At 40.3% G+C, this 26500-nt stretch overlaps 1 protein-coding gene across 1 annotated transcript in view; it reads right to left on the reverse strand.

Annotated features, from left to right (window-relative positions):
- Positions 1 to 26500, reverse strand: part of ALK (ALK receptor tyrosine kinase) — a 1073674-nt gene that overhangs the window by 529680 nt on the left and 517494 nt on the right. The window contains exon 4 of the mRNA XM_043982018.1: positions 23913 to 24114. Within this exon, the coding sequence (XP_043837953.1) occupies positions 23913 to 24114 (202 nt within the window). The remainder of the gene's footprint in view (positions 1 to 23912; positions 24115 to 26500) is intronic.

Below are 26500 nucleotides of genomic sequence, written 5' to 3' on the forward strand. Positions count from 1 at the left end.
TTAAGCTGAGCCATCCTGGGGAGAGCCAAAGAAAGCAGAATGTTTTCCCTCTGTAACTCCTATAGGCTTTTTGCTTTAAGCTTTAACCAGGGAGGTGGTTGTCTGAGGAGGTGAAACTGCTGGAGATTTCCAACACAATTTTCCTCATGTTCTTCTCCAGCCATTTTATCAATCCTTCTTTGAGCTTTCAGGCTTCTTTGTGAAGTGGTGGCTGGCTTAGTGTATATTAGATCTGTATGTAGACTATAAATTCCTGCAGGATGGTGACTAACAATTCCTGTTCTGTCATTAAGTTCCTAGAATAGTGCTGGATGCAAAGAGGGGTGTCTAACAAGATACCTTCTGATACATTAGAGACAGCACCTGATGTGGAATCAAAGGACCTGGTTTTGAGTGCCTTTGTGACTTTGGACAAGTCACTTGACCTTGGGAGCCTTAATTTTGTCATCTGGAAAAAGAGGGAATTGAACTAGATAAACTTTGAGGTCTCTTCTAGTTCTAGATCAATGATCCTAATGATGTCTACTGATAACACCAATTCTTGGGGGTTGGGGAGGGGATGAACAAGCCTTGCTAAAGTACCTACTATGTGGCAGGCACTGTGCTAAGTGTGTTACAAATATTACCTCATTTGATGCATTGGGAGGTATGTGCTATGAATAGAGAAATCAGAGGCAATTAGAAGTTAGGTCACTTGCCCAGATCATACAGCTAGTAAGTGTCTGAATCTGGATTTGAACTCAGTTCTTCCTGACTTGAGGTAACTGTTGCCTAAGAACTATAGGGTGGATCTGATAAGGTAAATGCTTCACCCATCTAACTTCGCATTCATTGTCTCATTTCATAGATCCACACAATAGTAGGTTTAGCAGAACAAATGAAATAATGCTTTGTAAACCTCAAAGCATCCTAAAAAATCAGCTATCATTCTTAAGATGTGCTTGTATAACGTGGAAGTCTGCTCTAGAATCTTTGTGGAATGGGGATAGTAAGGCACATAAAAGGAATGTAGCCTGTATGCTATTGATCCATGGTGACCTTCTACCTCAAGTTGCTGAACCTTCTGCTGTTGCTCAGGAGGCTTCTCCTCACCTTTCCCGCCCACACTCTACCCCAAGAATGACCAATGGTTGGGATGCAGGATTCCCCCATCAAACACCTATCAATGCGACACCCTTTAGGCTTAACTTTGTCTTCTTCTCTCCCTAGCATACAGGGCACTAAGCACCTGACTTCCTGGGGGGAGTGGGGGTTGGCAAAGCTTTCAAAATTTTAAATCCCTTGTTTGATTCGGCTCTTAACTAAGGCTCTGGACCATGAGAGAACTCGTTTCTCTTCAAAAGCAAGGGGCATTGCCAAAGTTTTTCAGTGTCATAAAACACCTATAAGCAGCCTGGGTAATGAGGGAGAAGAGGCTCGCTCTGAGTCGTGGAAGGAATGCAAGGGGAGAAGCATGAAAACGTCACAGGGTCTTGCCTTACTTTCCTGCTGTGGAAGCCTTGCTCCATTATCATGAAGAAAACAGGTAGGGGCATCCCCTATCTTTTCTATTCTCTCAGAAAACACTAAGTATGGCAAAGCAGGGTAGGCGCAGCATTAGGAAAGAGTCTCCCAAGACAGGACAGCTCTATGGTGCCTGTTCTGGAAACGCTTAGTGATGTTTTGCCTTTGGCAAGGTCATTTCCCTTCTCGGAGTTCACATCCTCCATTTAGACATACTTAAAAGCTGCCTCTTCCCTTGCCTAATGAAGGTTAACTGAGCCATATTAATCCCTCAGTCAATCAACAAGATTTATTGAGTAGCAGAAGATGTGTCCTAGAAGGAGGGAGTGACTGTAGAGAGGGAGCAGAGTAACCGACAGGCTGTCCAGGTGCTGAAGATTCATTTGTAACCCTGGACAGGAGGTATGCTTTCCAGAACTCCCTCCTTCTGTCTGAAAAATTTGAGGTTGGGGGTGGGGGTGGGGAGTTCTAGATTTCAGAGTGAGAAGGATTACATACGATGAAGTAGAAAGAGGTTTGGACCCAGGAGACCTGGGCTTGATTGCAGTCTGTTACTTACTACAAGTCGCTGTACCACTGTGGGCCTTACTTTCCTTTGTTGTTAAATGAAAGAGTGTGCCTAGATGATCAAGAAAGTTCCTCCCAGTGCTAAATCTGTGATGCTGTGAACCAGATGGTTCTCCTACCACCAAAACCTTGGTGAGACTCATTCAATATAATTTAAATATTCATTTATTAAGCACTTGCTCCATGTCAGACACTGTACCATATGCTAGGGAAATGCCCTCAAGGAGATTACATTCTACTGAGGGGAACAGCAGGCACACAGATGAGTAGATATAAAATATCTGTAAGGTTAATAAAAAGCAATTTGGTAAGGTTGGAAGGGAGAAGTACCACCAATTGGAGGAATCTGAAAAGGCCTGATGTGGGAGGTGGCATTTGGCTTGAACCCTGAACGGAGGTAGGACTCCCAGGGAGTGGGAGTGAGGGTTAGGCACATTCTAGATACATGAGATAGCCTGTGCAAAGCCTCAGAGGTGGAAGATGGACTGTCGTGTATAGGGAATAGTAAGTTTTTGGTTTGACTGGAACATAAAGTTCATGTTGGGGAGTAGTATGACATAAATCTGAAACAGAAATTGGTTACAAGGTTCCCAGTGCCATATTGTAGTGGCATATTGGCTCTGTAGAGGTAGAGACCTATCAGGACCAAAGAACAAAAACCCAACCCTATTATATGGATAACAATACCACTCCCAAATGACTGTGCCTATTCTCTGAGAGCCAAGCCTGCCAAACATCTTAAATATACTGGAATCACACAACAGTCCCAAATGCCAATCAGAGAGTATGGGCCTAGTTGATGTCAAAGGCTCCTGAGTAGATGAGAATGAGACTTTAGCCCCAGAGAACCATGTCTGCTATGACTGGAGGTAGTTTGTTTAATAATGAAAGTTCTACTTTGGCAAAGGGCTAACTAACCGAGTGGTCTTGGGACTTTCAGGATAAAAAGCCTCCATCTCCCAGTTAGCTTTGTCAGGACAGCTGCTCCAGTTCCTGTGATGGACTTGGCTTGAGCCCACTTTAACCAATGCCCCTATAGTCTTTCTTCCTGCATTGCTGACTTTCTGGTCCTTGACAACTTTGGATTTTCTTAATTCTTACTTATGTAACTTCTCCCATCACCAGCTCCAAGTGATTCCTTTGAAACTTTCCAGTGTAGTCTCGTAAAAGCTGCTTTTTGCCTCTATACTTATACCTCCTGCTACCATAACAGCCCTGGGCTATTTGACATTGAATATCATTTCTTTCCCCTTTCCCATATCAAGTCAGTCTTGCCTTTGAGGAAGAGACCCCTGGTTCCCCAGCATGGTTCCAAACGGAACCAAGCTGTGACAACTTCATCTTAGCCATGAGTAGATGTAAGGCTTCTTTCCTTAAAAAAGAAAAAAAAAAGAAAAAAGAAAGAAAAAAGTCAATAGAGGGGAAACCCAAAGCAGGAAGTAAAAGTGGATATGTAGGGGCAGCTAGGTGGTGCAGTGGATAGAGCACCGGCCCTGGAGTCAGGGGTACCTGAGTTCAAATCCGGCTTCAGACACTTAACACTTACTAGCTGTGTGACCCTGGGCAAGTCACTTAAGCCCAATTGCCTCACTAAAAAAAAAAAAAAATTAAAAGTGGATATGTGAGGTGCTAAGTATTTCCAAATGTATAAGGGAAGACAGGTGAGAACTCTCTTGGGAAGGACAGTGGTGCTTACTTTTAACATAATAATGTATACTTGAATTATACCCTGAGGAGGGGGTATAGGACACCCTGTTTAACTCAGGGGACTTATGGTCCAGATCCAGTGGGCTGAAGGTGTTGGAAAGCAGTTGTAACCGCCTAAGAGTGTGTGTGTGTGTGTGTGTGTGTAAATACAAGAGTTAATTTGTGCCAAATAGATCTGAAGACAAGATTATGCATATAGCAAAGGGGTAATCAATCCATTAAGGACAACTTAAGAGCAAAGACAGAGAAGAATCATGAACAATGGAACTAGTAAGTACAGTGGGGAGTGGGAAGGAATAGTCTCCTACATACTAGATGAAAACAGGCTTAGTTAGGAAGCTAAAGAAACAGAATTTGAGATGCTTCAAATTCAGGGGGCTCTGGTTGATACTGGGGAACAAAGTTTCTACTGAGGAACCATTTTTTAAAAACTTGAAACTAAATTAAATCAATTTGAAAAATAACAGATTGGGGTGGAGCCAAGATGGCAGAGAAGAGGATGTGACTCCCACAAGCTCCAGATACACCCGTCCACTCAGTCCCAAATAATGCCATAAAAACAAACAAACAAAAAACCTAGAGCAGCCTAATGCACATAAGAACAGAGTGAGACTATTTTTCAGCAAAAGATGGCAATTGCTATCACCTGCTGATTGGGCTGAGAGAGGAGCTCAGCATGCGGTCCAGACCCAACCTGGAATAGACAGCAGTTCCAGCGCCTCAGAGTCTTCAGTGCCAGCGGCTTCCTCTGAGGCTCTGCTTGCAGACTGGTGAGGGGGGTCAGTGGTTGGCTGGGGTGAAGTGGCTGCAGTCTCTGCTGGAGTTGGGTAAAGTGCCCTGGTTCTAAACAGGTGGGCTGAATTATATGGTGGTAGCCCAGTTGGGGAGGGACACAGGCACGCCAAGCTTCGGACCACAGAGAATCAGATTTCAATCAGACTTCTGTTTCCAGGTCAAAGAGAAAGGGGGTGTGGTTACTCACAGGTAGGCTGAGAAGAAGCCCAATCACCCCCCTGGGCCATGCTGTAGCTCAGAACAGTGTGTCCTGGAAGCAGCGCTACATTTTAAGGAGTTAAAAGCCAAGAAATAGGCAGTCATGATGAGTGATAAGAAAAAGCAGCAAACCATCAAAAACTTCTTTGGGGGAAAGGTAGACCAGAATACACCCTCAGAAGAAGATAATAACAAAGTGAAAGCTCCAACATCCAAAGCTTCCAGGAAAAATATGAATTGGTCTCAGGCCATGGAAGCTCTCAAAAGGGACTTTGAAGAGAACGTAGGAGAGATAGAAGGAAGATTTAGAGAGATGGAGGAAAGTCAACATAATGAAAAGCCAAATGGGAAAGAAGATAGTAAAGCTCTATGAAGAAAACAATTGCCTAAGAATTAGAATTGAACAAATGGAAGCTAGTGACTTTCTTATTCTCACCTGTAAATAGTATGTACTCCCCAACCCGCCCATACAGAACATGAACTAACCATATGTATTCTGCCATGGTGTAATTTATACTGGGGAAAGGAGAAAGTGTATCAGGGAGGAGAGGAAAGCTAGAATACTGGGCTGAATCTAATAAAATTAATTGAAGAGGAATAAATGTAGAATTTTACATATAGGTCAAAAAAATTTATGTCAAGTACAAGACAGGGAATGTATGGCTAAAATGTAGTTCATCTGGAAAAATCTAGGAGTGTACTTGCAGGACGGGAATTTAAGAATTTCTTGAAGGATCAGGCTGTGCCAACTGAGGTAGTGTAATTTTTTTTATCTTTACATCAAAGAAAATAAAGATAGCAAAAGGAAAATTTTCATTTCAAAGTGAATCTTATTATCTTTTTGTGCTCATTTGAATGTTTTTGTTTTTGTTTTTGTTTTAGGGATTTTTTGGTGAGACAATGAAGGTTAAGTGACTTGCCCAGAGTCATACAGTTAGTAAGTGTCAGGTATCTGAGGCCAGATTTGAACTCAGGTCCTCCCGAATCCAGGGCTGGTGCTTTATCCACTGTGCCAACTAGCTGCCCCCTAACATAATGTTATTTCTTTCTTTCTGTCTTTGTTTTTGGCAAGGCAATGGGGGTTAAGTGACTTGCCCAGGGTCACACAGCTAGTAAGTGTCTAGTGTCTGAGGCCGGATTTGAACTCAGGTACTCCTGAATCCAGGGCCGGTGCTTTATCCACTGTGCCACCTAGCTGCCCCACCTCATCTGAATTTAAAGTGCATTTGCAGGGCAGCTTGGTGGCATAGTGGATAAAGTACCAGCCCTCAATTGAGGAGGACCTGAGTTCAAATCTGGCCTCAGACACTTGACTCTTACTAGCTGTGTGACCCTGGACAAGTCACTTAACCCTCATTTCCTTGCAATAAATAAATGGATGAATGAATGAATGAACGAACAAAAAAATAAATAATAAAGTGCGTTTGCACAAACAAGAGAAATTATAGTAAAATTACCCCAAAATTTTTGTATCTGGTTCTTCTAGTGTTAATGGGCTGTAAGTTCAATCTGAGTCAGTGGCAGAATATGGCAGTGAGAAAAAACCAATAGAAGTAGGATATTTAGCTGCACTGAGACATAGTATCCCTCCAAAATGGGATGATGATTCTACTGTACTCTGTCCTGGTTAGAACACATTTGAAGTATTGTATTTAGTCAAAGGGGGCAGCTAGGTGGCACAGTGGATAAAGCATTGGCCCTGGAGTCAGGAGTACCTGAGTTCAAATCTGGCCTCAGACACTTGACACTTACTAGCTGTGTGACCCTGGGCAAGTCACTTAACCCTCATTGCCCAGCGCAAAAAAAAAAAAATTGTAAGATAGAGAACTTATATAGCACCTACTGTGTGCCAAGTACTGTGTTAAATGCTTTTAAAAGTATCTTGATCCGGGGCAGCTAGGTGGCGCAGTGGAAAGAGCACCGGCCCTGGAGTCAGGAGTACCTGAGTTCAAATCCGGCCTTGGACACTTAACACTTACTAGCTGTGTGACTCTGGGCAAGTCACTTAACCCTAATTGCCTCACTAAAAAAAAAAAAAAAATCTTGATCCTCACTACACTCTGTGAGGTAGGTGCTACTATTATCCCCATTTTTATAATTGAAGAAACTGAGACAAACAGGTTAAGTGACTTGCCCAGGGTCACACAGTAAGTGTCTGAGGCTGGATTTAAACTCAGATCTTCCTGACTCCAGGTCCTGCACTCCATCCAATGAGCCACCAGCTGCCTCACTACATGGTAGGAAGGACACTGATAGGCTGGAGAGTGTCCAGAGGACAACAAGAAGGATGCTGAAGGACTCTGAGATGACAGTGGAGGTCTGCAAGTGACAGTTGGATGACTATTTGTCAAACACATCATAGAGGAGATGCTTGTGCAGTTATGGATCAGGCTTGGTTGTGCAAAGAGAGGCATGAATCTGAGGGCAGGTTGGGTTTTTGTTTTTTGTGGTGGTGATGATGGGAAATTCTTATCCCTTTCATCCCATGGGTGGTGATGGTGGAAAGCTAACAAACACAAAGAATGCCAAGAATCTGGCTTTGGGAGCCTTTTCTTCAAGGGTTGCTATTAGAAAATTCCCCATTTCATTGCACAAATCAGGGAACTGTGATAATATAACAGACTATATAAGTGCATGATGATATAGCACAGACTGAGAAAGCAGATGGAGAATGGGTGATTTACCCAGCAAAGACACTCTGCACTTTCTCTTCCCCTAGATTGGTTTGGCATCTAAATTTGATCTATCATTACCATTATTATTGTTGTTATTGTTGTTATTATTATTCCAAAAAGAATAGTGAAGCTCAGTGACTAGCTAATAGAGGAAAAATGCCATTTCTTAAATGCATCTTTGCAGCCCTATTAATGTGACACCAATTAATTATGAAATTCACCAGGAAGCCCTTCTTTCAGGCAGAGGCACTACAGGTGCAAGCTGTCCTATTGCTAATCAGCCAACAATCTGGGACATGTTGGCGCTAAGAAAGCAACATGTAGCAAAGAAAATACAGAGAAAGAAAAAAAAATAGAAGGAAGAAAGAATGCCAAGCCTTCAGCTGTCAAGTCTCTAAGGTCAAAACTGGCAGAGGCTGATGGTTCTTTCATTTATATTCCTTGACGTCTGTCAGCAAAGGCAATTGTGAGTAAAAGTTGTAGCTGCCAGGAAAGGAATTGTCTTTTGTGTTTAGTAAGAACCTTCACAGTTCAGGTGCAGCCTGACGGACGCTTCCTGGCCACAGGTGGGATTGTCCATTGACTCTCTGGGTGGAATGAAAGGCCAATGAGCCCCAAGTCATATCTCTATAGCACCCCTTCTACCAAGTGCTTTCCTTATAACAAAGTTGTGATTCCCCATTTTGTGGTTGGGAAAACTTGAGGTACAGAGGGGTGTAGTGATTTTCCCAAGGAAACACAGCTAGGATCTATTAGAGTCTGGACACAAAACCTCAAGTTTCTTGATTTGACATTCAGTATTCTTTCCACTCTAGCCTTCATGGCATGGATTAATACCATGTTAATAATTTCCTTATTAGATTTGGATCTTTAAACCTCAAAGCCAGGCCTTGGAGATAGTCCCACATCTTGGGATTGCATTCAAATGATCATGTGTCAAATATTTCCTGGAAAAGGGAGCAACTTGGTAGAGTGGAAAAGATAATTGGAATGGGAGCAGGCATACAAAGGGGCTGGAGGTGGGGCAGGATAGATAGTGGGCTACCCTTAGTGTTAGGAAGACCTGTGTTCAGATCCTACCTTTGACACTTTTGTGATTACTAGGCTAACTAATAAACCTCTCTGAACCTTAGTTTTTTGAGGAAGAAACGGAGATATCAGTACTTCTTATGCCTTCTCCGCACAGGTATTAGAAAGCTCAAAAGAGCTAATTTATACAATGTTTTTTGTAGAACATTTCAGGCAGCTAGGTGGTGTAGTGGAGACAGTACTGAACCCAGGATCAGAAAGGCCTGTGTTAAAATCCAGCTTCAGAAATTTAATTAGCTAACCCTGGGCAAGTCATTGAATCTCTGTCTGCCTCAGTTTCTTTATCTCTAAAATGGGGATAATAATAATAATGTCTACCTTCTAGGTAGGTGTTATTCAATAAATAACATGGCCAGTGTTTTGTAAGCCTTAAAGTGCTATATAAATGCTGATTGTTGTTGTTATTGTTATTATTAATAGCCAGCTACTATATAAATGTCAGCTTTTATTGTTATTACATTGAAATGCTTAATAAATGTCAGATTAGTTCCAGCTCTGTTGCTAACTCGCTGTGTGACTCTGGGCAGGTTGCTTAAATTCTCTGAGCTATAGTTTCCTGAACTATATGATCTCTAAGGTTGCATCTGATGCAATATTTTATGACTGGGTAATGAAGGTTGGGGAATATGGCATTTTGAAAAAAATCACTATCATAGCCTTCCTTTTAGTAGAAATCATGCTCAACGTGAAAGCTTTTACTGTGTAGTTATTAGTGTGTTAGTTCTAACTTGAGATAGGGGGAGAGAAAATAGTTGTCCCTGTGAATGACTTTGAAAGTCAGGGGGAAAAAAAAAAACATCTTGCAGTTAAATCACAGTGATGTTGGCATTCACGTGTGCCAGTTTAAATAAATGATCCCCTTCTTTAATCATCATTTCCATTTGTTACCCAAATGAATACAATGGAGAACTTTGGCCAAGGATGCCAAATGGCAGGAGTAACTGATTTTCTCATGCTGGCCAGGATTGCTACCTAACTGCAAGATTATTGATGTTAAACTTCAATAAACCCTGAGGGGGGGAGAAATCAAAGAGCATTTCAGTGGTTCTTTTTCTAAACAAGCCTGAATCTCAGAGCAATATTTCCATCCATTCCAACTCTGCTACTTTGGAAATTTGGGCAAGTTGTTTTACTCTTATGGGCCTCAGTTTCCTCGTCTGTAAAGTTAGGGAGTTGAAATAGATGACCATTAAGGTTCTTTCTGACTGGAACTCAAATGATCCTATTCACAATTTAGATGAACTTGGGCACTGTGACCCACCTATTTTTATTTATTCTGCAGATTAGAGTTCTCTAAATTTCTAGACAGACTCTGAGCTTTTATAGGCAGGAAGAATATTAGTAACCCCTTTCTTTTTAAACTCTGCTTTTCTGGAAGTTAGAGCTACTATAATCCTGAGGTCTGAACTAGAAGTAACAACTGACATTTATATAAACCTTCATGGTTTTTTGCTTGGTAATGATGACCAGTGGAACCCCCTAATCTTATGATCTGACACACCTTCCATGGAACTTGTCATGAGTTTGTCGCCCTTTTTTGGTGAAAATCATGCCCTGGGCCCATGATAAAAGGATGTGAGCTTTGCTGAGATGGTGCAGAATCTCCCATTGGCCATTAGTCATTGGGGTTGCTCAATTATCTCAAAAAGGTGCAATTTCTTCGATAAGAAGACTGCCCAATGGGACTAGAGTGCATGCCTAGGTCAGTCCAGCAGAATGAGGGCTCTCCTGATCCCCCTCATCACACGTAGACATTTTCTTGTTTGAGATTTCCTTTGAGTTATTAGTATCCCTATTATATAAATGAGGAACATAAAGTCCAGAGGAGTTTAGACCTAACCATGGTCACACAGGTAGCAAGTATCAAAGGTAGAATTTCGACTTGGGTTTTACCTGATTCCAAATTGATTACTCTGTCCTCTAAGAAATGTTTCCTCCACAGAGACCTGGAAACAATAGCCCCGAAAGGGTATGCAGGCAGATACGGAACCAGAGGTAACTGTGACGAAAAGTGTTCTCCTAGGTGAGACTACCAAAATTCCCATTTTAAAAACTGATGATACTGAGAGTAAAGGGTCAATGACATGGCCAAGATCACAAAGAAAATCAGAGATAGAAGCAAGCACAATAACCAACTTCCCTCACTCCCATGATGTCAACACTGATTTGAATTTCACCCTACCCACTCCCGCTCAGTGCCTTTCCTGATTCCTTTTCCCCAGTTGGGTTTTCTCCCTTACCTACTCTTCAAATCATTTGCCCCATTTAGGTTCCTAGAGGTAGAAGTAGCAAGAACCTCTGAGTCCATCTGGTCCAACTCTCTCATTTTGCAGATAAAGAAACTGAGAACTAGGAAAGTGAAGTCACTTGCCCAGGGTCACCCAAGTAGTAAACAACAGAGGCAAAATTTGAACTCAGGTCCTCTGACTCCAGAATCAAAGCTTTTTTTTTTCTTCTTTCACTGTCCAGGCATTGTACATGGTCTAATTTGTATTGCATTTATTTGTATGCTTTTCTTAACCTCCACCAGACTTGAATGTATGAACTATGTCTTAGTCACAGAATGTTGCCCATTGAAATCTTCAGCTGTTAGGGCTCCCTTCACTATCACAAGGGCTTCATATATATATATATTTATATTATATTTGACTCTAACATAGTGATGTTGTTTTGGTTTTCTTTGAGAATGAAGGACAACAACCAAGCAACCATACTGTATTTGTATACCTATATTATATTTATATATTACAGTTGTGTGTGTGTATATATATATATATATATATATACACACACACACATATACACATAGATGCATATATATTAGGCATTTGTATACATATTTGTATTATATATTACATTTTTATAATATATACATTATATATCTAACCTATAATGTATATATTATGTATAATATTGTCTTATATAATGTTGCCTATACAATGTATATATTATCTTGGTCAGTGCTTACATCATGTATTTTCTATAAGGTATAAATTATATATTGTATTTAATGTATACATTATTCTGTATGGTATATGCCTAATATATGTATGTAATATATATGTGTGTGTATATACGTGTATATGTATATGTATGTGTATATGTGTGTATATGTATATGTATGTGTGTGTGTGTGTGTGTATATATATATATATATAAATAATCCATGCACTTGCATCCTCTCAGAGGAATGTCAGCTCCTGGGGGGCAGGGGGCATTCTATTTTTGTTTTCTTTGCATTTCCATTGCCTAGCACAGTGCCTGACACCTAGTAGACATCTGATAAATGCTTATTGAATTGAATTTACTAATAACAATTTCATAAGTGATTATGGGTTGTTATTTATTGTATTAAGTGGCTTTGGCTACTCTACTCTTAGGAATGGTTTCAATGTGAAAATCATCCTTTTCTATAATCACTGCTGCAAAATAAAGCAGAAAGTCATGCCAGTATCTGGTGTTGCTCTGAGTTTAACTGCACTGTAGAAGTTCATCTGTCATTTGAATCCCAAGCCTATTTTGGATGATTGTACTATCATATATTATTTTACATAAGTATTATTGTATGTTATATTACATGGCATATATTATATTGTCCCCTCTCCACTCAGGACCATGAAGCTCAAAATATCTCTGGGAACTTCGTCCCAGCTGTGGGACAAAGTGAACCTTCCCAATCGTGATTTCAGAAGACTGAGGATGAAGCATGTCTTCCATCCCTGGACAGAGATAGGATGGGTCAGTGAGACAGAAGCCGACTTGGCATTCTAAGATATGACCAATGTATTGATGCATTTTGTCAAACTCTACATATCTGTTAAAAGGGAATGATTCCAGTGGAAAGCAGGGCAGGGAGGGGAGGTAGAACAGTGGAGTAATAAACATGGGAAAAAAAGAAAACAAGTTATGCAGTTTTAGTCACCAAAATTAATTTAACTGTAATGGTCACTAAACAAGCTTAGGCGGTTGTGTTGGTGTTCAATATTAAGTTTTCAATAAAACATTTAATTTTAAAAAGAGAGCATGGGCTTTCTCCTTGCCCAGTGTGAGGAGCAAATGAGGTCTCTGTTGCCTCTTGAAGTGATAATAACTCACACTTACAACAGCTGTCATAGGTTTGTAGAATGCTTACTTCACAGTAGCCGTATTAGTACAAATATTATTTCCATCTAACAGGTGCAGAAAATGAGGGTCCAAGAGGGCAGCAGGGCAGCTGAGTAGACACGATTTCTCATGCTGTTCACATAAACCTTGCTAAGATGGAAGACCACCGTGCCTTATGATCTATCCTGCCACTGGGTTCAAAGGTTCTCCTAACTTTAGGGTCATGCCCACTTCTTTCCCCTCCAGACTACTGAGCACCATTTCACATGATATACCTTAAGAATCCGTGGGCCTCGTCATCTACCAAATCAGGGAACCCTTAGGACTTTTAGGTCTTTACAACTGGCTTGTAACTGACCAATCTTTCATATGCTGTCCTCCCCCTCCCATTAGAGAGTGAACTCTGTGAGAGCAAGGGCTTTCTCCCTTTTAAAAAATCTATATCCCTAAAATTAATTGCTGAGCCAATATAACAAAAATGACAATTCTATCTATTTTAATTTACTTAGTGCCATACCAATCAAACTACCAAAATTATTTTATAGGGCTAGAAAAAATAATAACAAAATTCATCTGGAAGAATAAAAGGTTAAGAATATCAAGGGAATCAATGGGGGAAAAATGTGAAGGAAAGTGGCAAAATAATGCCAGATCTCAAATTGTATTACAAAATGGTAAGCTTTAAAACAATCTGTTACCAGCTAAGACATAGAGTGGTGGACCAGTAGAATAGAGTAGATTTGAGGCTTGATTTGAACTCCTGACTCCAGGCCCAGTGCTCTATCCATTGTGCCGCCCAGTGCTCTATCCATTGTGCCACTCAGTGTCTCTGGTTTTATTAGTGCTTTTATAAGATCAACTGACTGATTCAATACATATTTTCAAAGGTATACAAGACCACGAAGGGAGATGGGTTGGTCATATAGTGAAAACACAGGGTTAACAGATGAACAACCTAAGTGCTACATTCTAAGAAATATTAAAGCCCTAGAAAAGGGCTTCCAATGCCTTCCTGCTAGATCCCCTATGAAAGGTTTAGAGGAAAATTTAAGTAAGAATTAGGAAGTACATATGCAATGGTTTTTTACATATATATATGTGTATATATATATATGCATGCATGCACATATTTGTATCTAATGGTAGCCATCTCTAGAGTAGGGTTGGGGGAGGGAAGGAAAAATGAAAAAAAAAATAAAGTTACAAGGTAACTTTATTATTTATTTTGTAACGATTGGAATGACGCCACCTGCTGGATACTTACTGTAGAAGAGTTCTGCCCATGAAGGGAAGGTCTTTGAGGGCAAGACCAGGAGTCAGGAAGTGACGCGGGCTAGTGGGAGGAGGAAGGAAGAGACTGGCGCTCAGTCTCGCGCTCTTGCCTTTGGACTCTGGTGGAGAGCGGAGCTAAAAATGCGCTCTCCCTTTAATAGATAGGAATCTAGACCTTTCTCTCTCTCTTTACCAAATTCTTATTCTCCTTAATAAATGCTTAAAAGTCTAACTCTTGCTAAAGCTTATAATTTATTGGCGACCACTCATTAAATATTTTAGACAGACTAGCTAGAATTTTAGCCTTAACAGATGGCTGACCACGAAGAGGAAAGCTAACCCTCAGTCTTCTTCTGATCTTCTGGTTGGGTAAGAAATTTCCCCTCCCTCTCCCTTTAACTGCTAAGTACTGGTGGACTGGCTGTGTTTTTCCTTTGAATTTTTTCGAATGGACCTTTTAAACTCCCTAATTATCCTATTTTTGATTTTGGTCTGTTTAACCAGACAAATGGGAGATAAGATCATGTTAATGCTTTGTTTTTGTGGATTTTCTATTTTTCTTTTTATTTTTGTTAAAAGAGCCAGCAACTTACTCACACAAGGAAATATCTCTCCCTCTCCCAACCATGCTTTTTCAGAGAAACCTGAAGAGATTCCCGCAGCTTTTCCCAGTTCTAACACTAATTGTTGCTCTAATTTTGCATGCCTGGAGGCAATGACCCACCCTCTAGAAGCTTTTAATCCCCTAGCACCTGGAGGCAAAGTGGGGGAAGAGGAATCCAGGCCTGAGTTCAAAATCAAGTCTGATTCAAATTGCTCTGGTCCCTCCCCTCCTCTCCAGACCCCACCCTCTACTCCTCCTATGGCCAAGCCCATTGCTTCCCCTGCCTGGGAAGTCCAGAGATCTGATGCGCATGCTCAACTTTTTCTACCTGCATTTGCAGCTTTAGGCTCAGCCCTTCCCCAGCCTGGCTGTGCTTCTGAGACAACCTTAGAAAACCCTTTAAATTCCAGATATGCTCGATTTGTTCATAATTTTGCTAACCTGCTTTTGTCTTTAATTAGTAATCTTATAAAGCATTTGTATGGTGGAAAGACTGACAGACAATATAGAGGGGTTAAAGAAGAAAAACTTAAGCTGAATAAGAATGACAATCAACATAGTTCAAGACTCTGCCTCTTTTGCCATGGAAGGGTATATATTTTACAGAAATGTAGAAGTAAGCAGCAAGGTATTGATATGAGTATTGGGGATTTTAGATATCGGAATCAAAGGTGTTCTGAATTCACTCAGAGTATTAATATCAGTTCAGAGGTTACATAGGATTTCTATGCTATTACATATACATTTTGAAATTAATGGTATGGGTTTATTTTCATAGAGATTTTCATGCTTTTGAGATTGTGTTTTATATTTAGTTTTTAAAACAAGGAGAATATTTGTAAAAGCTTTTATAGTCATGTGATCAAGTTTATATTTTATAATACTCTTATTAATATTAAGTTCACATTCATTTAGACTTCCTTAGTTTGAATTTCATTGTCTTTTATTGTTCCATGTGTATTTTCTTCTATTCATTTGTCTATCTAATTTTGAAACATTGCAAGATGGTTTTGATTTTATTATACAATGTTAATTCTAGGAGTATTGTGCTCCCATATTCTGAGTTGTTTGTTTTTGTTATTTTTTCTCAACTGATTATTTGATCAAACTCTTTAAAGCATTTCCGTGGCAAATTGGTTGCCATGGCAAGTGTAAATTGATTCTAGAAGTATTATTTTTGATAAGCATATTCCCAAAAAAAAAAAAAAAGAGGGGAACATTTGTAAAAGTTTTCTATTTTCAAAAAAAAAAAGTTCTTTGAGATTCTGTTGTGCTTTAACTTGTATTTAAGTATGTTCTGATTTTTCACAAAAGTAATTGTATACTAAGTAAAAAAAAGGGTATTATTTGAAATTGTTGCATAGTTATATATTATATTTTGAGTCAAGATGTATTCACATTTTTTGCAATCATTTATTATCCTCAATTTTAAATCCATATGAGACTTGGATTGTGGGAACTTATCATTTAAGACATTAATTGCCTTTATTCTGAGTTATCAGATGCCAGTTGGCCAAGATGCCATCCAATCACAAGAGGAATACATGCAAGAGCAGACACTGAACTGTCACATGAGGGGAGACATGCATGAAGTCAAGGTATGGCCGAGGGAACGGCTTTTGACAAATGTTGAGGTTGGATTCTCTTGGTTTAATATTTTATTCTCTTTTTCCCCACAATATTGTACAGATGGCTGGAAGTATTCATCCCACCCATCTCACTTCTACACCTGGCTTCTATGCTCCCTCCTACATGCCTGATGCCATGGACATCTCAATCCCATGCATCTGATTAAGTCTGACTCAGTTTCTTCCAATATGTTCGGTGGCATGGACATATATTCCATCCACCTATTTTAAGCCTGGCATACTGTATGGGCAGTACATATTGCTCAAGTGTGGGAATGCTCATATCCCATCATTTCTCTGTTCTTTTATGGTAACCCCCATAATTATCTCAGGTGTCATGATAAATAACAGTGTTGAATTTGGCCTTGACACCTGTTACCAATTATATTAGATTTTCTAATTTCTCATAATGGCATGAGGATAATTAGGCAGATGATGCAAAAAGTGATGAAACAAAGATAAAAATTATTTTTAAAAATTAATATCGCAGCAATTGTCTTCTCAAATACCCTCCATAAGGGGGGACTATAGTAATATTATAATTTTAAAGAATGGTTCAATTTTTGTTTTATTATATGTTTCATGTGTAACAACTAAGATTCTGAATTCCCTTAGACATGTTTTTGAGAACTTTCATTGTTTGATTTGATTATTGACAAAGCTATTTTAAAGTTGTGTTAAGCTCAATTTTGTAGGAAATTTCCTGGCTGATTACCAGTATCCACACATCAACCCCTGAAAAGACTTCCATTCCACGACTACACCTAGAGGACATCTGAGAAAAGACTTTCAGAGACTTTAAATGAACAGTTTTGATTTGTTTTTGTTGGTTTTTTTTCTCTTTCTGTTATAATATACACCATCTGTAACATGTATTCTCTGCAGAGGCCCTCCCTTTGCAAGACTAATGTCAAAGCGTCGGTTCATGAGGACAAAAAATCGCCCCTCTGGACAAAACTTTCCTCTCTTCCTTTTCTATATTGTTGTTCACATATTATTAGTTAGCAATAGTTATTATATTGTTTTTACTGTTCCGTCAAGGAAACATTTTGTTTCTTGAGGAACAACAGGGGGGACTGTAACGATTGGAATGACGCCACCTGCTGGATACTTACTGTAGAAGAGTTCTGCCCATGAAGGGAAGGTCTTTGAGGGCAAGACCAGGAGTCAGGAAGTGACGCGGGCTAGTGGGAGGAGGAAGGAAGAGACTGGCGCTCAGTCTCGCGCTCTTGCCTTTGGACTCTGGTGGAGAGCGGAGCTAAAAATGCGCTCTCCCTTTAATAGATAGGAATCTAGACCTTTCTCTCTCTCTTTACCAAATTCTTATTCTCCTTAATAAATGCTTAAAAGTCTAACTCTTGCTAAAGCTTATAATTTATTGGCGACCACTCATTAAATATTTTAGACAGACTAGCTAGAATTTTAGCCTTAACAATTTAAAAGAAATAGCAATAGTAAGTTGCACATAATAGCTTTGCAGTTTTGTGTTCAATCATCTTTCTCTATTATACTCTGTTATGGAGATGCTTTTTTATTTCTTAAGTTCAGAATAAAATAAAATTTTTAAAAAGAATGATAAAATAGCATTCTAAAATCACAGAATTGGAAAGTTGGAAGGATCCTAGGTCCACGATACACAAAGGGAATCTCCACCACAACACTTTTGATAAGTAGTCATCCAGTCTCTATTTGAAGACCTCCAAAGATGGGGAATACATTAATTTTTTGGTGGGCAATGAGGGTTAAGTGACTTGCCCAGGGTCACACAGCTAGTAAGTGCCAAGTGTCTGAGGTCAAATTTGAACTCAAGTCCTCCTGAATCCAGGGCTGGTGCTTTATCCACTGAGCTACCTAGCTGCCCCTGGGGAATTCATTAGTAAGAGAATGCAAGAGAATTTAAATAAACTCCTTGGGGTCAGGGTTTGTTTTATCTTGGTTTTCATCTCTAGCACCTAGGCTAGTGTCTGGCATATAGTAGATGCTGAATAATAAATAGCTTGATGATCTGCAATGTTTAGAATTAAAAAGGGATGAGGATGATTCCAACTTGAACTGAAGGAGGAACAACCCATTCTGATGAAATCAAGTATCCATTGATCTATCAAAGTTTTTATAATCCATGAAGTCTTTTTTAGTATCAGTCTTTCAAATGATTGGCAGCATCTAACCCCCTAGGAGCTGATTCTCACATCCATCCACTGAGGTATGCTGGTCATGCTTAATAAAATCTGGGCTACTAGAGAGCTTTGATGAATCGAGAGAAAAGTGTGTGATGGAAGATTGAGCCCGAGAAAACTTCTCCAGAGCTCTTAAGGCCTGAAGCACAACTGACAAATTGGGGGTCAGTGAATTTCGGTGGGTTTGTTGTGCCCACATGCTGGTGCTTGATTTTACACTCCCAAGCTCCTGTGGCCATTCTAGCCAGATGAATGGATGACCATCTCCTCTGTCCCTCCAAGGCCACCACTAAAACCAAGTGACTTGGGCAGAGGAGATCAATTGTGCGCTTTAGAATCCATGGGGCCTCATGCAGGCTCTTCTGTGTTCCTAAAGTCAGGGAGGAAGCAGCTGCAGTGATTCCTTTACTGTCTTTCCTCTGTTGCTAGCAGTGGCTTCCAAGCAGGATGTTATGACTGACATTACATACCAACCCGCACAGCTCACCACCGGCTCACGACAACCTGGTTTCATGGGGACTGCGGAGGACCTGCGTTACTATTCCTCAGCCCACTCCTCTGAGTCAAGCTTTCCACTGTAGGCTCTGTTATTACACCTTCCCCCACCTTGTTACCACAAACACATACAGTTGTTTTCCAAAAAGCAACCCCTAATCACTCTCTCCTGTTATGAGAGGGAGCCAGCAAGATTTGTAATGATCACCATCATCATTACTCAGCTGCTGCTATGCCCTTTGATGCATCAAAAAGAACAGAACTTCAGTCACCAGGCCATAGGATTGAATTCTGGAAAGTATTTGAGATCTCACCCTGGCCTCTGGCATGAAGGGTTAGTCTCCTGAAGACCTAACATACCCAAGGCAGCAGGGTTTAGTGCAAAGAACTCTGATGTGGTGTCAGAGGACCTCTTTTCAAAAATCACACTCCTTCCCTTATTCCTGGTATGATGTTAGGGTCCTAAATGTGGAACTGGAAGGGAACCCTCTCTGGGCCTGACTTTCCTCATCTCTAAAATGAACAGTTTGGGTTATATGCTGTGTCTCTTTACATTCTAAAAACTAAGATTTTTGACATTCAAATAAGAATGCTAAGGTGCAGCTAGGTGATGCAGTGGATAAAGCACTGGCCTTGGATTCACTAGGATCTGAGTTCAAATCTGGATCCAGACACTTGACACTTACTAACTGTGTGACCCTGGGCAAGTCACTTAACCCTCATTGCCCCGCACAACAAAACAAACCAAAACAAATAAGAATGCTGGAGCTTTTGAAGATGTAAACTTTTGGTTATCTCAGGACCCTAAGTTTAAGTTAGTTTGATCTAAGACCTAGGATAATGATAGGGGGCAAACATACAAACATGACCATGCCCATCAACACCTATACTGAACTAGACAATGGCTCCTGTATTTTTCAGCTAAGAGACCTATTTAGGCAAATGCCCTTGTTTGCTCTGTGAGATTTCTGCCCTTGCAGATTTTCCAAGAGGCACTCAGGGACAATTCTCCCAAACACACTGCAATGGACTATTGATTACCCCTTCAGCTTGCCACCTTCTTGTCTCACCATATATCGATCGGTGCCCGAGGTAGGCATGATGGTCCTGCCTAGCTCACAAAACTAACCTTTTCATTTGGCTTCTTGGAGTTGCTTTGAGTCTTCACTAAACTAAGAGGGAAAATGGCGAGGAGAGATTTTTCTGTTCCTGAGATGTCCTGAGAGAGAGAGGGTAGAACCCTGGTGGAAGCAGGGCCAGATCTAGGTGACCTTGTAACATCAATAAAATCTGTCTTCAGTACTGTCTTGAACAGGAAGAGATTTCTCTGCCTCAGACTTCTGTAGCAGCATTGCCAGTTAATATTGAAATAAAGCTATGGCATAGGGTAAAAAGGAATGGACTGGGGAATCAGGAAAGACCTGAGTTCAAATCCTGCCTCAGACATTAAACAGGTGATTCTAAACAAGTCACTTACGTTCACTAAGCCTTAGTAATAAAGGGCAATAATAAAATCTCTTGTATCTACCTCAGTAGTGTTGATAATAAAAAATGATGATAATAACACGTTTTTATAGTGCTTGAAGGTTTGCAAAGCACCTCACAATGCTACATCGTTTGAACTTCACAACAATTCTATGTGGCAGGTACTATCATGATTCCCATTTTACAGATGAGGAAACTGAGACAGAAATAGTTTAAGTGACTTGCCTGGGGTCACATAGCTATAAAGTAACTGAGGCACTGTGTTCTCTCACCTGCTTCTTGTGAGAATCAAATGAGATAATGAACGGAAATCACTCTGATGTAAACCTTAATGTTCTAGATGTGTCAGTTATCATTACCAACCGGTACCTGTGCTGTGCATTTGTTCAACAACATTTTACAGGGATTTATTAAGTGCCTGTGCTAGGTGCTAGAGAAAAAAAGACAAAAAATGATAAAGTCTCTATTCCCAAGAAGCTTATATCCTACTGGACTACATAATAGCTGATAGTGACTGGTATTTATATAGTATTATTTTAAGGCGACAGGATGGGATAGGAGATTAAGGCCTGGCTTTGGATTCAGCTGTTACTATGTCCTTTGATGCACCAAGAATAGAATTGTTCTATTCTTTCCATTTCTAAACGCAGAAAGTCATGGGTTCAAGATGTGATTCTGACATACATGTGTATGACTTTAGACAACCTCTCTGGGCCTCAGTTCCTCATTTTGAGGGAACTGGGTCAGATGGTTTTTAAAAGTCCTTCCATTTCTAAATCTAGGGTCCTATAAATCGGCCGCATGACCATGAGCCAAGCATCTATAACCTATCACTGTGCCAGGAGATTCTCAAAGATTTTAAGTTGAAAATGAGTTGCCAATCTGCACTAGTGGAAAGAATTTTTATACCGGGAGCATCTCTTCCACTGAAGTAAGAGGTCTAGACCAAAACAAAGAAATAAAAATCTGGCATGATTTTCCCATTCAGATGTGCACCTATGGACATAACTCTGACTTCAAGAGGACAATGAAAGAAGCCCACAGTCATTTTTTCCAATTGGCCTTTCAACAAGACTCTTGGGATGAGAAACTGGAGAAATGAAATTCTTTACACTTGTTTGCAAGACTCTCTGAGCCTTCCATTATTTCTTGTAGATCTTTTTAAAAAGATGAATTCCTCTGCATTCTGGTCTATAAATGGTCCAGAGTTTAGTTGAAGTCTTGCACTAAACCAGAGTGTTTTCTGGAACCTTAGAGGTCTAACATATAGACAGTCAACCCAGAGGGGAAAAAAAAAAGATGTCACTGTCCAACCTGTGCTGACACACTTGGCACTGGTGTATGACCTTTCTCTTGTCTCCAGTTTTCTCCCAACTTCACTGTCATCCACCTCTGTGGCCTGCTCATACATTTCCCCCTGAGCCAATAAGCTCTGCCTTACCCCATCTTGTGAGATTACTAACACAATGCACATGTACCGACACCAAGCTTCTACAAGCTCATTGGGAGGAAAGGACACTGGTCAGTGATGAAAAGAAGGGTGAGAATATATTGGTTAAGACTTAATAAAAGCCCTACAGACTTGAATCATGCTTCAAAGCCTTTGGCTACCTCATCTGCCCCACTCTTGCAAATGTCATCCCTTGCAAGCTGGACTCCATATGCGAAGCGACAGCTGTGTTGGAAGGAGACACAAACCCATGTCATTGCTTGGGTGAAACAGTAGGCCACTGAAAGCTGAGGCATATTTGGCTTCCCATGCTCAGAGAAGAAGCTCTTGGCTGTAAAGTGATTGCCAGTCACCTGGAAAAGTCTCTGGCTGGAGTATTGAGAACTGCATGTAGATACATGAGAAAAAGGGCCACCATAATTTTATTTCTGCTGGAAGGCAGTCTGAAAGCCTAGCTAAGCTTTTAGAGTTCAAAAGGGATAAGGTCCATGAAATTACTGAAGGGGTCAGATATGCTTCTTTTGGAGCCAAAAAACCCACATTTTCTCTTTTTATCACATCAGAGGGGAACAGAGTTCACCCAAGAAGCTAACTTTCAGATATGCCTACGTCCCTATAAGTACATATTTAAACAATAGAGGGGCCGGCTAGGTGGCACAGTGGATAAAGCACCAGCCCTGGATTCAGGAGTACCTGAGTTCAAATCCGGCCTTAGACACTTGACTTACTAGCCGTGTGACCCTGGGCAAGTCACTTAACCCCCATTGCCCAGCAAAACAAAACAAAACAAACAAACAAACAAACAAAACCCCCAATAACAATAGAGGGCCCCTTGCCCAATCCAATTCAATCCAGTCCACTACTAGAAGCATTTATTAAGGTGGCAGATAGGTGGCATGGTGAATAAAGCACTGGCCCTAGATTCAGGAGGACCTGAGTTCAAATCCGACTTCAAACATTTGACACTTACTAGCTTCAAAAGAAGCATTTATGAAGCACTTATTTACAAGGTACTGTGTTTTCAGAAGCAAGGCTAGAAATTTCAACTCCCCTGGTAGAAGTTGCTGCAAAGCCTCCCTGACCCCACTTCAGACTGGCCACATGTCTTCCAAAGTCATCAGACCACAGGAACAAAAACGAGTATAAATGCATGCATTTTTACAATGAGAGTTTCTCATTTAGTTAAACCTGCTAGCATGACACCTAGTGAAGTAAGTTACATAGCAAGAGCACCAAGAGGGGGTTAATGCAACTATCCTATGTGCTACCTAATTAAGTTGGGGGGAATTGCCATAAATCTCCTTTAGTTCATATCCCAGAGTGAGGTAAGTTGTATTTGACTCCCAGGCTGCATATTGGCTCTGTCCTAATTGCAAAGGGAAACAGATACTTGCACTCTTAAAATGTAGGGTCAATTATCTGGCCATAATGTATACCAATGGAAAGGATAAAGCAACTGAGAGGAGCAGTCTTCTTTGTTCTGACTCTAGCTTGCTCTCCATTGCTCTCTGCACTTTACCCACGCATACTAGAGCCTTGTGAGCAATTAATATGTAAGCAAGTTTAAAGGCCTTAGCTGAAGTAGGTCTTGCACATAACTGAAGTGTTTTAGGGAGCCTTAAAGGTGTCAGATAATGCTCTATAAGAGTACACTGAATTAGCAGAGCCTAGGAAAGTACTTGAAGAGGAGAGTTAAAGGCCCACCAGTGTCAATTCCAGGTTAGTTTCTTACCCCTGATCCTTGTGGCAGCTTCATGGATACTCATTGTATCTATGTACAGATGTTTCTTAGCTTTTTTCGCCTGCTGAGACTTTCTTTGTGAAAGTCCTGATTCCAATGTCTTAAGTCACCCCGATTTCTGCTTCAAACATTCTGGTCCTCTCTTTCCTTCCTGGGGTCAATAAGTATCTTAAATACCCAATTATTAATTGCCCACTTTAGCAGCTAGTTCTTGGACCTTGGAAAGGCAGTCATCCAATGAGGTTAAAAGGACACTCCTTATTCCCCCATTCAAAGCTCCCCCCAAAAGCATTGTCCACAGTCATGGTCCAATCTGGACCCTCTCCATTAAAAAATCATTGTGTATTTGATATAAACTTAAGTACTTTGGAAAACATGCCAAAAGCAAGTTTAAAATAGTTTGAATGAAGGGATAGACTTACCCATGTGTGTCTGGATTTGGAACCAGCAGGATCTCTCTCCTAGCTTCATTGTGTGGTAGGAGTTGGGCCATGTATCTCCCGGAGGTTTGGAGGTCCCTGTACACGGACACTTCCATGGTGCAGTACTCACTGTTGCTCCTCATCCAAGGGCTCAGAATGGTGTGTTTGGTGTTTTCAGATGTGTTGAGGAGAAGGAAAGAACCTAGGGAGAAAAATGATGAGGCTTGAGTCCTAGGATGTGTCCAAACTATAGAGCCAATAGGAGATAAGTACTTGCTGTAGTTCTGGAATCAGGATTCAGCTCTGTCAAGCCAAGGAAAAAAATTATTAAAAGCAGCTCCTATGTGCTCGGCATTGAGCCAAGTGCTGGGGATACAAAGAAAGGCAAAAGACAGTCTTTGCCCTTAAGGACCTCACAGTCTAATGAGGAAGACAACATATAAAAAACTATGTACAAAGAAGATAAATACAGGATTAATTAATTGGAGGAAATCACAGAAAGAGGAAACAAACATTAAGGAGGATCCTATACCATTGGGAGGCAGTGTAATGTTGAGGAAAGAACTCTGGTCTTAGATTCAGAAGATCTGCATTCCAGTCCTAATGCTACAACTCCCTCACCTTAGGGAATTCATTTAATCACTCTGGCCTCAAATTCCTGGTCCACAAACCAGGAACATTTGACTAGATGGCTTTTCAAGTCCTTTACACGTCCAAACCCACAATTTAGTCAATCAGTAAGCACTTGTCTAAGACCTACTATGTACCAAGTCCTCTAGGCACTGGTACTAGAAAGATAGTCCTTGACTTTAAGGGGCATGGTAAGAAAATTCATGAAGTTTTTCATATTTTTTCATAATCTTCCCACCTCTCACCTTTTCACTCTTCCTTCAATTTCTTTCACCAACCCGCATACTCTTTCATCCAGGGATACAAAACCCCTTGTTCTTTCCTCAACAAATTCTACACATTGAACAAATTCCATCGCTGAGTTCTGGGCATTCGTGCCTGGAGAAGCTTTTCTTCCTTATCTCTACCTCCTTATTTCATTGCTTTCCTTCAGGTCCCAACTAAAATCCCACATTCTATAAGATCTCCCTTTCCAGATCCTATTTAATTAGGATGCCCCATTGGTTAGCACCCATTTATCCTGTCTCTAGCTTGTTTTTACATAGGTATTTTCATGCTAACTCCCCTATTAGATGGTAAGCACCTTGAGGGCAGGGACTTTTCCCTTTCTCTGTATCCTCAGCACTTAGCACAGTGCTTACTAAATAGTAGGCACTTCATAGATGTTTATTGACTGAATAACAATCTTCTAGGGAAGGTAGGGAGTTGAGTAAATATTAAATATATATATATATATATACATATATACACATACACACATGCAGAAAGAGACAAAGACAAATGGAGAGACAGAGAAACATGAAGATAGACAGAGATACAGACAGACAGAGACAGACAGACAAATCAACCATCTGAGTGGGAAAGAGTATCATTATGTAATAACATTCAAGCTATATGTTGAAGGACAGTGGGAATTCTAAGGGGGTGGAGGTGAGGAAAGAGTATATTCCAGAAATGGGATTCAGCTAGTACAAATGTATGGGGATGGGAGATGGCATATGTGATAAACAAGTGGTCCAGTAGTCTGACTGTAAGGTAGAGTTCATGAAGAATGTTCAAGAAGTGTGATTATAATCCCATAATTTCTCTGCCTCCAGTCAATTGAATTGGCACTAGGGTAAGGCACCAAAAAGACTACCTTAGGAAGAAACTGGTTTTAGAACTATAAGTGGTCAAAGGATATAAATAAATCGTTTTCAAAAGAAAACTTGCAAAGGATCACCAAACATGGTGGGGGGAATGCTCCAAATTATTAGAGATATACAAATTAAACCCTAAAATTTCTCTTCACATCTTCAGAATAGTGTGAAAACTAAAAAAATGGAAATGATCAATGTCAGAGGGGCTGTAGGAAGATAGGCAAAATAATAGAGATGTTACACCTTCATGCAAAACAAATTGTAATTATACATGAATAAAAAAGCACTTATGAAGCACTTACTGTGTGCCAAATGGTTCTAATCATTGGGGATACAATTTTTTAGGTAGTCCTTTGTTCCAAGGATTCTCATAAGGGAAATAAACACATCCATAAGAGAGGTGACCAGGGAAGGGGATTTTGTTCTCAGGAGGTAGAAGAGAGATGGGGAGTAGGTCAGAAACAGCAACCACAGGATGACACAGGATGACATGATAGAATGTGAAACTTAACCCCTGGAAGGAATTATGCATCTCACTAAACTGCTTCTACCTTTTGACCTAGCAATCTTATTATTGAGTATGTGCTTCAAGGAAGTCAAAGAGAAAAGGAAAGTCCCATAATCAATCAATTGGTCTGTCAACAAGTATTTATTAAGTGTCTTCTAGATACTGGGGATATAAGTACAAAGAAGGAAACAATCCCTATTTGTAAAAGAGTTTATATTCTAACGGGGAAACAATACTCTCACTCTTTCTCCATATGTGTGTATGTGTGTATATATGCATGTATATATGTATATATGTATACATATATGTAT

This window comes from Dromiciops gliroides, chromosome 2 (assembly GCF_019393635.1).
Source record: "Dromiciops gliroides isolate mDroGli1 chromosome 2, mDroGli1.pri, whole genome shotgun sequence".
Taxonomy (NCBI): domain Eukaryota; kingdom Metazoa; phylum Chordata; class Mammalia; order Microbiotheria; family Microbiotheriidae; genus Dromiciops; species Dromiciops gliroides.